Below are 14,075 nucleotides of genomic sequence, written 5' to 3' on the forward strand. Positions count from 1 at the left end.
TTGTGTTTTATTGTTATTTTATTCATGTTCTCAGTCAGGCCCACAGATGTTCTCTTCAGTTTAGTTATAAGCATCTAAATGTGGGGAATTTTCTTACAGCAATGGAAGGAGGGTCCCCCGAGTGTCCTTCTTTTAGGCAAAGGAATTACAGGAGAGATTATTAGAAGATGGCGATGTCTACATGGGATTAGACGGGGTCAGAGTATCCGGGAGGTAATCGGGGTCAATGCTTGATAGGTCTCTGTAGGTTTAGAGAAGAGTTTTGACTGCAGTTTGAAAATGGATGGGTACCAGTGCAGACAAGTCCTTATGTTCTTGCTACTTGGTACCAGTTAAAATTCTGCCTTCTACGTTCTATTCCAGCTGGAGTCTTCTGATTGGGGGCAAAGGGAGTCTATTAACAGGAACATTGCCGAATTCTAAGCAGAAGGAGACGATGGCATGACACACAATCACAGCTTGTGCAGAAGAGTAATTAGGGTGAAGCCTGGCAGTGTTACAGAGATGGTAGAAAGAAGATTTCACAAGAGATGACATCATCTGAATCCTACGGCTTGCAGGGTCTAATGACGCAGCTTTTTCGTTGCATGTCTCTTGATGTCTCCGGGGGGAAACGCTGGCACATGCTCCTTCATCAGCAATGCTGACAAGAGGTTTATTTTAGGTCATCTCATCTAGATTCATTTACTCATTAACGCCAAACATACATATTCTGTTCAAATTGTTTATGTCAGGCAATTATTTGGTACATAGAGTTTAGTTGTGTGGTATAATATGATCAGGCACTATATCAAAAGCAGGTGACATCATAGGTCAAGGTGAGTAATATTGTAAGCAAATGCCCAGACTTGCTCAAGGACTTTTTAGACTTGGCTCATTGTTTAAGATGCATTACACCAAGATTCATGCCTACTTAATATTCTTCCAGTTTAAATCCAAAAATTGCATTCAGCTACTTTGTACTGTTTTTGTCCTTATCGCTGTACCATTCACTGCAGTAGATGGTACTACTACTACTACTGATAGTCCTAAATATATGACAATTCAATGTGAGAAATGCCAGCAATCCAAAAATCAAATAGAAATGGTTTGCTTTCTCATTATCTGTATTTTTATTTTTATGGTATTTAAACACAGCCCACTCTCACAGCTGGACTTCTCTAATATAAAACCATAATGGATCTAATCTCATTGTTAGACCTTTAATAAGGCTGAAGGTGTGCCCCATGGCATCTCATTGGCATTTTTACGCCTGTCAATCAGTCAGCCTCACTCTAGGAGACAGCACTCCGGCCTTGTAATTAATTATGGGCCCTGACACGTTTAGCTTGGTGAAAAGCATCTGATTTTTCAGGGACATGGTGAGATAATGAAATTCAAACCAGGATGCTGGAATTTCCTCCAGCAGCAGCAAAAAATGGCGAGGTGTTAATTAGGTGAAACATTTGGAAAGAGAAGATGGCACGACCACATGATAATAGTTAAAATAATAATGACTAATTTGATAGACCAAAGTTTAATTAATTAGAAACTTTTAATTACAAAATGTTGCTGCTGATTAATCATGAATGCAAAACTCATCCAGTATATCAGAGTGAGAAATGTAATTTGCATTATTAAAATAACTTTTTTATGGGTAACTTTGATATAGATACTTTTCAGCTTGGTTACAATTTTTAAATTGTTACATCATAGATGCATTTCAAATCACAAGCCTGCTGTTTATCTGTCTTGCCAGAAGGTGTCTCTGGGAAACAACTTATTGAAACAAAAAATAAACCAATGAAGCCAAGTGAGCTAGTGGTATTTTGGATAGAATGAGAAGTACGTACATTTAACTGACTTCAGTTTCTGTTGTTTCTTTTTCTTCTTTTTCTTCTTCTTGATTTCTGTCATCTTAATTTTATAACAAAAATCTACTTTAAACACTTCAAAAGGAAAAATACTTAACAAACTAAATAAACACAGCACCTATACATGAATCATTTAAAAAGAATAACGTGTCAATAACAATGTGTCAGGCAATATGTGATCAGATGTAAACATCCGAAAATGGCAGACTGCATCAATTGATTTAAAAATAAAAACAGCCGCTGACATTGAAGCTTTTGGAAAAGTGTCCCATAATCAGGGAACATGACAGCAAAATGCCCTGTCATCCATCCATCCAGTTTTGATTTGACAACATACTGAAGTCCAAAGTGTGCAGACTGCGATTTATGTGTGGAAGCATGGCCGAGAAGTAAATCTTTAAGTTTACATGGAGCCAGACCCTTCAAGGCCTTGTAAGTCAGCAACAAAATTTGACAATCAATCCTCCATTTTACAGACAGCCAGTGTGATGATGCCAAAATAAAAATCAGGTGGTCTTACCCTTTTAAATTTGTCAGGCCCACAAATGTTGATTTGTATTAAAGCTTTTCAGTAGTCAATTCCATAAGGCATTTACCAGTTTATCTTAAACTGGCAAAATTATATAAAAGGACACATTTAAACCCTAGTGACATGATCCACAGGAAATAGAATGATCAAAGAAGACACCGGGACATTAAAGCGCTCTATAAGATTGCTGTGGCATGGCAGGGAGTCTTTACAATTAATTAGTTATATTGCTCGAGTGCAGAATGAAGTGGTTCCATATTTTCTGTACCCTCGGTTACCACCGTCCCAGGTATATAAGCACAAGATATCCCTTTTTTCAGTAAATAAATGCATTAAATCCTTATATCACATGAGATATTTATCCAAAAAGTGAAATAAAGTATGCTGTTTGTAGAGTTTCCCCCTTGTCTCTGTTAGATGTACAACACTGTTTGATTGATTCCCCTAATGTTACCTGCCTACAAGAGTTACCAATGGCTTCAAAATGCTCATTTCAGAGCCCTGTTTTGGATTTGAGGTTGATCCCTTTGGCTTTACAGGCAGCTGAATACTCTGGTGTTGTAGGCACCCAGTCAATTTGCTTCTAGGCAAACATGGCTCAAAAACACCTTTTAACTTTACTTAACTTTATTTTAGCATACAAATTCTGCTATGTGAACATGGGGGTGTGTTTGAGTGATATTTTATAACAGTACAGGGCAGGCAGTGGCATTTCATATGGCCACCCCTTTTCAATCCCTCTGTGAATGTCCAATCAGTGTTGTCTCTGATCAGCATTTTTCACATTACCCACCATAGGATAACATCTGTGAATATTAATCACATGTATGAATACCATAAGGGTTTGTTTTCATCTGCTTTTACTTAAGAAAAACCCTGGTTAATAAGCCTCCGGGACAGAGAGTTTTGGTCTGTTACAAGCATGAAGGACAAGTTTTTTTTAATGTTGTAGCTGTCAGAATTATTTTTAAGACACAACCAGGCTTTAAAATTACTTTAAGTAACAGCAGGTGGAACTGTGTGGAGGTTTACCTCTTCGGGGGGGCTTTGGAACCTAATGGATCAGCTGATACATGTAGCATTGCTTGAAGGACAGATTGAAACTTTGGAGGCAGGACCAATTAACGGCAGGGCTGAGTGTGGGCGGACTGACACCACGCACCGAAGGGACATGTCTGTCTCACCCTGGGAAGAATTCCTTCTGTTTCCATGTACAACAGTTACTAGGCAATGAGAAATTCTTCCTAGGAATCCTCATACATGCAACGTGTAAGAGGAAAGGTTATTCATTTCACAGCTGCACGCACACACATACACACGCACACACAACTCCCATCACAGTTATGTATATCCCCTCTACAAATCTGCTCATTTATTTATGACAGCTGCTCAGACCCACTCAATAAAACATACTTATGTATGTTAGAATGTATGAATGTGTATATTTTGCACAGTATAGTTAATTTAACAGACATTAAAACACATTTGAAGATGGAGCTTGTGTATTTTAAGAAAGGTTTATTACCAATTGTGGAAAACGTCACTGTTTTTACAGGGCACATGGATTAGTTAATATACATATTGCTTTGACTTTGACTTTGTTTAAAGTAATACTATAACTCAGTGGTTCTCAGCCCTGGTCCTGGAGGACCCCCTACCCTGCTATTTTTTGTTCCAACAGGGCTCTCAATTACTTAATTAATTTCTTAATTGAACCCTTAATAGAAGTAATTTCCTAAATCAGAGCCTTAAACAGTAGGGGTTTAAGTTCAGTATAAAATTGTATAAGGAACTTGTCGTCTTATTAAGGAACCAACTTTTGATCAGTTAGACAATTTAAAATGTCAAATGTAAGCAAATTATTTCTTCAATTAAGGGTTCAATGAAGTAATTGAGAACTCACTTAGAACACAAACCAGCAGGACAGAAGGCCCTTCAGGATGCTCTTCAACACTGTCTTATTTTAGGAAGATGTCCCTATGCTCCTGAAAAGTGAATATCCTTCCCTGTAGTACTCCAGTCATCCAGGAGAGGGAGACAGTGCCATGAACATGAAATCAAATTATAAACTGCCAAAACTGTATCTGAGCCTGATTATTCTGAAGCAGAACAACACTACTCATGACTACAATTTTAATTGAATAATGTGGTTCTGGATTACCTTTGCCATGTGCGGAATGTTTTATGGGCACCACACTTTCTTTCTTTGTCATACGAACCTTCAGAAATCTAAGGCACACATCTATTGTTATTTGATGTATGTCTGTTCTCACAGATATAAGCAGCCACTGAGCTATAAAAGATAATCAGTCAAAAGCAAAGACCGCCAGATTATTACATTGCTTCATTAACTGTGCCGGAACAGTTCATATTTTCTCAAAATGCATTCCGTCCTCAATACTCAACCAGTGTGTTAATGGAGTTGTTTTCCAAGAACAAACACTCCTTCTGCAGTTCAGATTGATATCTAACCATATTTCTCCATAGACTTTTCAAGCACTACACAATGACTGTCTTGGATGCAATGCTGCTTTCTTGTTTTCCACAGACAAAGCTTATTTCAGCTACATTTGTTCAAAATGTATGATGCAAGTTCATATAGTACAATGAAGTACAATGTAAGTATGGTTATGTACTGTAAGTAGACTGTAGGAATACTAGGGTATAGTTAAAGTGTACTTAACTGCACTTCTTTTTCATAAGGGCAGGATGTATGTGGTTACAGACTGGGCACTGCTAACCAGACACCTGGGTATTTAGTTCTGTCATTGTCAGGGGATCAAGGCACTTGGCTCTGTGTTCTGACTTTCAGCTTGGAGGCACTTACAATAACTGACAACAGGTTGCCTACCACTTATAGTGTGCTGTCCATAGCTCAGACACATTCAACTTTAGCTCAGACACCCTCAGCATCAACTATTAGCTCAGGGCATTAGGCCCATGCTTAATTTAAATTCATACCCTAGCTGATTCATATAAAACATATGTCCTGAAAGCAGACATTTATATCTGCATCCCCCTAAACCATCACCAAATATAACCCATTATTCCACCGTTTTATTTCCTGGCTCACCGCACACAATATCATAGGATCTACATGGGGGGACGACGACTTTTTACTTGCAAATAATACAGAATTTGATACAGAATTTGATATAGTTGTGTTTGGGAGGATTTGTTTTCTTTTTTGTGTGCCTAAATCTTCTACACTGTAGAAAATATCTTTCCTTCACAAAAACATCCCTTAGTTCATTGGCTAGTTCCAATCTTCAGGTTATGGAGAATGAGATAGATGTCTGCCTGCCGATTCTTGCATCTGTAATCCCCATATATGGACACTTCATAAACTAAAATATTATGCTAGGCCTGAATGATCTAAGTAGGTTAACTAGTAGTAGGCCTTTTTTCAGATCTGATGTCTATGTCAAATACACAAGCCAGGACTCCTTTGATTTGAAATGAGACATTTATATATTTTGTTGTTTGGGGTTGGGGGGGGGGGGTTGGTTTAGGGGCTGGACTAGGTTTTCCTTCTTTTACATTAGCAGACATCTTTATTTTTTTATTGACAGATTTTCTTCATTTTATATAGACTAAGAAAACAGGCAACAGCAAAAACCAAGGAAAATGAAATACAATAACTTATTGTTACTGTTACTGATAGCATTTTATATCACATAGCAAAAATATATAATTGTGGTTAATTAACACCTTAGCTGAGACCTTGGTTGAGATATTATTGTGTTATGTTTTATTTTAATTGGCTATCATTTATGGAAAAGTCTGACATTCTGTGTTTATAGATCCTAAGAAAGATACACGAGACTTAACTGGAGATTTACTTACAGAAAACGATACTTGAAGCTTACTGCTAAAAAATTATATTTATGATTACAGAAAGGCTTAGTCTTAGTTAATTAACATAATTCTTTCTCCGCCTGTAGTTTTCTACCTTTTGTCTGCCTCAGTTCTGAAATGTATATAGGCAGGAAAGAGCTTCAATAAAGCAATGTCAAACGTGACAAATAACAGAGATAAAACTTTTACCTATACAAGCCGCAACCATATTATTTTAAAACCCATTGACATTAATAAACTGGTCGTTACTTTCAGGAGAAACACGCTCTCGTGTTTTCCCTAAGCACTACGTTGGGCGCCGTGAAATTACTGCATGACTGCCAAGTAAACTGTTGCTTACCATTTCAGGATTTTTTAATGAAAGAAATATGTACTTTATTCACCAGTGGATAATTCAACAAATATGTGTTACCTGGCAGTGCTTTATAGTAAGTAAAGATACATGCAGAATGTAAGGAAGCGTAAGGAATATATATATGTGTGTGTGTGTGTGTGTGTGTGTGTGTGTGTGTGTGTGCGTGTGCATTTGCAAAAACACCTGAAGACCTGCAGCTTCAAAAACTATCAGATGCAAGCAAGAAAACTGGACTGATAATGAACCTAAATAAAACCAAAGTCGTGTTCATCAGCTTTGTTTAATCAACAGATACATGACGAACTCAAATGTTATGCCTACCTTGGACAACAAACCTGCACAGATGGAGGTATGGAAGAAATTAAAAGAAGAGTGAAAAGAGGATGGAGTGAATGGAAGAAACAACACTGTTGAAAGAGTGCTCACTTATGGCTGTAAAAACTGGTCAGACACTGCAAACGACACACAGCCTGGAAAGAAACAGAAAAGCATGGATTTGAGAAGCAAGGAAATGATGTGACATGTTCAAATGGCAATGGGCCGGAGACATTGCAAAAAGAACAGCTTAAAGACGGAAAAAAGGAAGCTATTGAATGGATCCCAAGAGATGAAAAAACACCTAGAAGAGACCACAGCAAAAGATTAAAAATAAACTCTGCAGACGTCACATGGAAAAGGAAAGCTGAAGATCGAAGCAAGTGGAAACATCTTGGGGAGGTATAAAGACCATACTAATATCCCAAAAGGTTCATTAACACAATTACTGTGTTTTGGCCGAGGCCTGTACAACAGTCTAATAACAAGACCAGTGATTCAGTCCTGTGTGCATCCACTCCTGGAAGCGTCTGCATATGCAATACAAACTCTGTCCACTTCAAACCTGGTCTCGAAAGAATTAGATTATTTACAGGCAGAAGAATATTTAAAACAAATGCATTTCAAACAAAAGCCTGCAGCTGAAGAGCCGTATAGAGGACCATGCCAGCTCGTACCTGTAGATGGAGCCGGGGGAATGCGGGCAGCGCCGCCGATGACGTCACCGCGGCGGTGGGCTTCTCCCTGTCTATAAAAGGAAACAGAGGGCGAGCGCTCGGCTGCTCGGGAGTACAGTTGGACGGGCACACGGAAACCACAATACGTAGTTATTACTTACTTACTTTCTTTCTTTTCTTTTTTTTTTTTTTTTTTAAAGGGGGGCAAAAAAAAAAAAAAGTGATTACGATGTCCGACAGCCAGAAAGCGAGTACGGAGGTAACTCACTGTCAAAGAGCGTACCTGCTTCTTGCAAAACTTTTCCTTGGGGATAGAGGAGAAGCGGCTGAATGGGGGGTCTGTTTGGCGCTGGCACTGGGGAACCAGCAGGCAGGGGTGCACGCTTTTTAAAAGTTTAGTTTTGTAGATGGTTATTTTCCTATATCTATACATGTATACTGTGTTCTTAAAGGGACCGTGCTCGGGCCGCTGTGCAGCTCTTTGGACCCAGTTTTCTGTCTTCCGGGCAGAAAGGCTCAAATCCACTCTTATCTCTGCGTAAGGAAGCGTGTGTAAGTGATAGTGGACATGCAGGTGTCCTGTTCAGACCCTGATGGCACCTTTTCCTCCTCGTCCAAGTTGCATTTGTAGTGGGCAGCATTATTTGTGCAAGTACTAGATCGGTTTCCTGTTCCTATCTTCTTTATCTATCCATCCCACAGAGCAACCGACAGGGTTTGATTTCAGTGGCACAGTACTAACTAGGCAACCTGTTTGGTGGTAATTAGGTAACCCTTTTTGTGAAGGAGAAATGTTGTATTCATTTGTTGCTCCTTTCCTTTTGTGTGTGTGTGTGTACATATAACCACCCCTTACTGCAGGGTCCATTTGGTCTGTGTGTGCGGTGTTATGGCTTTTGGGCTCTCTGGCATAGTGTTGCGGTGGTGGGGCAGATGGCAGGCCGGGGTGGGGATTGGACCCTGACTGCCAGCGCTGCCAGCTAGGTGAGCTGAGGACTGCATTTGCCAAAAGACCCAAAACCAGCGCTACGGTGGCAATTGTCATGGTGGGACTATACCAGAGTCTTACTGAACCCCCAATCCCCCTGTAGTCTCTGCTGCCCTGACAGAGGTCCACATGATCTTCTCGCCTTAGTGATGCTGGGGTGGAATGACCGAGTGGTGCTTCAACCTCAATGGCCAATCTGTAAAGGCCGTTGACCAAACTCGCCGTAGCTGGGAGCACCCGGTGAGCTATGGTAATAAGCTATTGCTGGCATTCTTGGGTGTGTTAGGGAGAACAAGCCCGTTGCACTGTTGTCGTGCCCTCCACGTTCTCTACAGTTGATGAATTACCATTTATGACAACATGGTCACAATTGCGTATCCTCTTCAAGGCTCTTGTGAGTTTCTGCAGTTAGTTCTTCCAATATCTTGGCTTGGATTTATTTTCCCTGGCATTTGAAGTGCACAACACAATGTAAAACAATCCTTTGCGGAAAGTGATAATGGTAGAGCGAAATCTAGACTTTAAGTATAGCTGTACTCTACGATCAATTTTCAAGTGCATTGTTTTTAAAAATGCTTTTTGTTGGAAAAGGATGGCAAATGAGATATGAGGTTGACTGTACTGTTCTGAAATGGGTCTGTTTTCATATGTTAAAGCCCGGTCTCAAACTTGTGTGTTGGTCATTCGCAGGCCAAACCCATTAATTTATTGAGACTTTGGTTTAACAAATTAAGCTGGATTAGTGAAATATTCTACATGGTTTCACATTTTCTAAGATCAGCTGTACAACTGAAGGTGCAGGGTGATGTAAACTGTAAATACATATTCATTTTTATTTCTCCTCCACCCCTATTTTCATATTTTTGCTGGGTATTGGTAATGGGAACATGTGGAACAATCGCCATGTTGGTGTAACAGGTGGATCTTTTGCTTGATGTAACGGAAGCATAATATTTGTGCTGTACATTTTAAACCATGCATTTGTTTTCCTAGATATGTTGTTTCTTTTATACAAACTTCTGTGATGTGAAATTCACTTCCTCTATATCAGTGCTTGAGTCACAAACCTTTAAGTTCTTGTGGAGGCTAACTCAATTGGTGTTGAGTGGTATTTTTTAGGTTTACTCTCGCCATCCTTTATTTTTTTCGAAGACTGGAACTGATTTTAATTGAGAGATCGTAGGCTATTTTTAGGGACAACAATTTAATTTCTAATCTGATTGTCTGTTCTTCTCCTCCAGTGTTTAATGCTGAAAACAATTGTACTACCATGACAAATATGAATTTTGCTGTAGGCTAATCCTTAAGCTTTTTTAGAATTTTGGTTTTGACTTTGAAGACCTGGGAAAAGTTATATTCAGTGAAGTTTTAGCATGATATCCACTAATAGATTTATTGATCCTTCAACGTATCAGTAGGTGCCACTGATTTAACATGTAAAACGTACAACAGTGGATAATCGAGTAAACGGTGAGGGTTTTCTTCCAGACGCAAATTTGCCCTCATTTCTGAAATAATTCTAAAAGTTTGTCGCAAATCGGGGAGGAGAAAATGCATGGGAATAAAATGTTTTGATCATGGCACAGGATTGGATTTTTAGCTGGAGTTTATTTTGAGGAAAATTGCTTGGAAAGTTGCTCTCCACATATTTCAGAAGTACAGTTTATGGAGTGCTCTTAATACCAAGCAAGCTGGGTTAAGTCGTGCTCCTTCTCAGATTCGGCAAGTCTGTGCCAATAATGAGGAGTAGTTAAACAAAACTACTCCTCTTATGTCTAGTGCAGATTACATTAAGAAAATAGCATGCATTGTGAAAAGACTTGCCAATGTGTTCCAGATGTTTTTTTCTTTTGAACAGGGTTGGAGTCTGTCTGGATGTCTTTTGTGAAATACAGGTTGAATCCGAGAGCTCGAAATAGCAGCCAAGGAGCCAGGATTATAACTGGAGAACAAAATAAATCTCGAAGACTGGGGTTTGCTCGGTAAACTAGGAAAAATCATGTCTGTCATCTCTGGAGGTGTGATGGAATATCTTTTGAATCAGTAGGAGGGTGGGCGAGAAATTCTGTGAAAGATTTGCCGTGGGTTGTAGTGGACATCCAGCTTTTTGCTGAGAAAATTCTGCTCAACTTTAAATGAAAGGATCTTCCCTTAATAATAATATTATTATTATTATTATTAATAATAACTATTATTTTCTTGTGAAACTTGTACAGTTGCATCCATACAATTCTACACACATTTTCTTCCAGAGGGCAATGTTTGGAAAAATCTACAAGGAAAGTGATAAATGCCAACGTGTGTGTTTTGGAAACTCATTGGCAGCTAAAATATACATATAAATATACATTCTTCTTGTGAGTACAATTTTCTTAAGTATATTTTTTACTTTAATCACTTTCATCTACATGGTTGAACTGTTTAATTACCAATAACAAGTTTTAATTGAAAACATTAGGTATGAAATTACATCCATAATCTTTTATGATGAGGTACCTTATCTATCGTGTAGTAGCTGACCAACAGAAAACAAAATACTAATTGAATTAGCCATTTTTGTTTCTCCATCTTTCCTGCTCAGGGCGCAATGGAGGGTCAGTGGGAATTTGTTTTGCTACTTGTTGTTTAATGAATCAAAACCTTTTGTGAGGAGAAATAAAAAGAAAACCGCTGTGTTCGGCAAGGAACAACCAAGGATTGCAGGCTGTTTCCCAATGACATTTGCAGTCACTTTGTTTATATGGAAATCTTGGTTACATTCTCCAAACTATGCTTTACCTTTGTATTAAAATTCTTCTATAGCAACAGCTCAAAGCCTAAACATCTTTCTGACTTGCACTGCTCATATCTCAAATACGCTTCCGATTGTTTTTATACGTTCTGTCCTAGATTAGCACATGGGTGTAGCTAAAATAAATAATAAAGGAAAAAAAAAAAGCTGCAGATGTTTTTATCTGTATTGGGCTTCATAATTTGCAGATGCTCACTGGTCCTTTGTAGGTTACAGCAACCCAGCTGAAATGCACACTGTTCGGGACCTCCTCTGCTCTTGGAGGGCTGCAGTTGAATTGGAGTGGGTCTGAGAGGCATGTGCAATGGAGCTGCTCACTCTCAGATACACAAAAAAAAAAAATATATACATTGTTATAGTTATAATGAAGGACTGGATCCCACTCAGATTTGCTTCTTGCTCAACAACTGTACTATCAGAATATTTTCAATTTACTACAACTAATTAAGGCACATGCCTAAGTAAAGCTGAAAAGACTGTTGCTAGTATAGGCCTACATCATGTATGGGTGCATAGTTGGTATCTAATGATCTCTCTCTCAACAGGTCTGCCTGTGCTGGGAGAGGTCTAGCAGCCTGTTTACACTCATTTAGGACACTTCCATTTATATTTGTTTATTCAAAGTTTTTTTTTTTTCCACTTCATTGTAGTAGAGCAAATGGAAAGGGAAAATGTTTAAAATGGGTTAGTCTCCGAGACTGATAAACGGAAAGAATTTCCAAACAGGCTTTTGTAGTCGAGACCAGATTTAAGAAGTGCCTCTGGTGAGTTAAGGGTTAGGGGTTGAAGGGTCGCAGCTGGGGTCAGAGGTCAGAGTAGACGCTCACAATGCTGTGCTAAACGATGCTGGAAAAAGTTTCTGCGCTGCCAAAACGTCTGCTCTTGCATGTTTATTTGTGTAAAGCTATGCGACTCTGCTGCAGTGAACTGCATGCTGGCTCTTTAAGGCATGGAAATGCTAACTTTCTACCCCCTTTAATTGCTTGCTTGGTTACATTATGTTTAAATGCATGTGATGGCTGTAGAAAAGAATGTTGACTTGTCCTTTTTTTTTTTTTTCTTCCTCTCTCTCCCCCTTTGATTGTCTCTTCCAGCGACTTATTTATTGGTTAGAATGTGTGAGCTAGAGCCAGGAAATCAGGGTAGCTGACGTTCTCTCTCTGAGCTGTGACTCACAGGGGTGTTGGGCTGAAATAGTTTGGTGTAGTTTTACATTCCTTATATAGCCTCTGTACAGACTGAGGAGAGAACAGGAGCGCCGGTGCTGTGACAGGAGCACGGGAAAGACTGCCAGTGGTAAGAAACTGAGACTCCTTGAGTCCCTCTTTCGACTGTATTTTAGAGGCTCAAGTTTCAGGCCAGCGCCATAGGACGAGGTACGTTTGCTGTAGGGGATGTTGGAGGTTTTTTCTGTGGACACTGAGATCTGTTTGTTTCACAGTCTATGCTTGTAGTTGATATAGAAAGTGCATCCCATGAGTTTTGCAAATTGCCCTTGCTCTTTGAAGTCCCTTGCTATATACACACTGAAATGTCAATTTGTGCTTTAATTTTAACACGGCAATCGTACGCTTCAGTTGGGTTCAGCTATGTGGAGAATGTGAAATTTGATTTTGTGTTCTTTATTTTTTAATTTTTTTAACTTTCTCATTACTTAAAGGCATAATTGGATTGATCAGGATTCATGTAAAATTGTTGAGAAATACAACTTTCTCACGATCTTTCATGCCAAACACTGCATCAGGAGCCCCATTTCTGTGGTTTGAAAAGAAGCTAAAAGCTAGTGTTTCAGCAGTTTCTTTAGGAGTTTGGTTTCCATCAGGTTCTGTCAGTTGAGGGTTGTAAGATGTCAACTGGAATGAAGGGAATTCATTGTCCTCTCCACACTGATCTTATGTTTTGCTTCTAATTTTAGAAGTGGACAATTCTTTACATTGTACGGACAAAAAAAGGTTAAAAGTCGAGTGTCATTTCACAAAAGGAAAAAGCGAAGCAATGAATGAAAATCTCAGCGTCTAAGTTTACTGCTGCAATGACATACACCATGAAGGAATGTATCTTTACGATTGTAACATTTTTACGTGATCGTTTTCCTGTAAATGTAATCTACAATTGGTGTGCCTCACTTTCGGTAACTTGAGCTGTCAATCTTAACGCAAACTGCTTGTATTAGAACAAGTTTAGAACAGTAGAGAAGTGGAATTACTGTCATTCTGTCCAATTCAGCCATCATGGTCAGAATAATGACATCATAATTCCCAAGTCGTGAATATAACCGCACTTTATTTCATGTGGTACCTGTACTAGATTTTTTTTTTTTTTTTTTTTTTTATTTGAAGGAAATTGAATTTTGAAATTTTAACCGCAATACACAAACTGCAAGTGTAATGGAAAAGTAACAGCATTAGAAGTTGTATTTTTGTTTTAGGCAATTCTATGCAAGAATTTCTCCTGAGCACTTGGCCTATATAATGCATTTTCACTTTCCATCCCTTATTTTGAGATGTCATTCCCCTGCTTTCTCGTTTGTCCTTGAAACTCCTCACAGGAGTTAGTGGGAATGTGTTGCATCAGCAGTATTTTAACATCTTTTCCCTTTAAACGAGAAGCTCTTTTTCACCAGTTTAAAGCTGCCGTTTTGTGTCGTGATGTAATGCTCTGGATGTCATTTATTACCCTGCCTGACTTTTTGTTTTATTTTATGATTAG

At 38.8% G+C, this 14,075-nt stretch overlaps 1 protein-coding gene across 8 annotated transcripts in view; it reads left to right on the forward strand.

The window, feature by feature from the left end:
* Positions 1-7,674: 7,674 nt before the first annotated feature.
* Positions 7,675-14,075, forward strand: part of pdlim7 (PDZ and LIM domain 7) — a 46,102-nt gene continuing 39,701 nt past the window's right edge. For 2 of the 8 annotated variants that reach the window (XM_066716552.1, XM_066716555.1), the window contains exon 1: positions 7,744-7,846. In XM_066716552.1, coding sequence (XP_066572649.1) covers positions 7,817-7,846 — 30 coding nt within the window. In that variant the 5' untranslated portion in view covers positions 7,744-7,816. The other 6 variants (XM_066716550.1, XM_066716547.1, XM_066716551.1 and 3 more) reach the window with 6 other exon arrangements.

The sequence above is a fragment of the Amia ocellicauda genome, chromosome 11 (assembly GCF_036373705.1).
Source record: "Amia ocellicauda isolate fAmiCal2 chromosome 11, fAmiCal2.hap1, whole genome shotgun sequence".
NCBI lineage: Eukaryota > Metazoa > Chordata > Actinopteri > Amiiformes > Amiidae > Amia > Amia ocellicauda.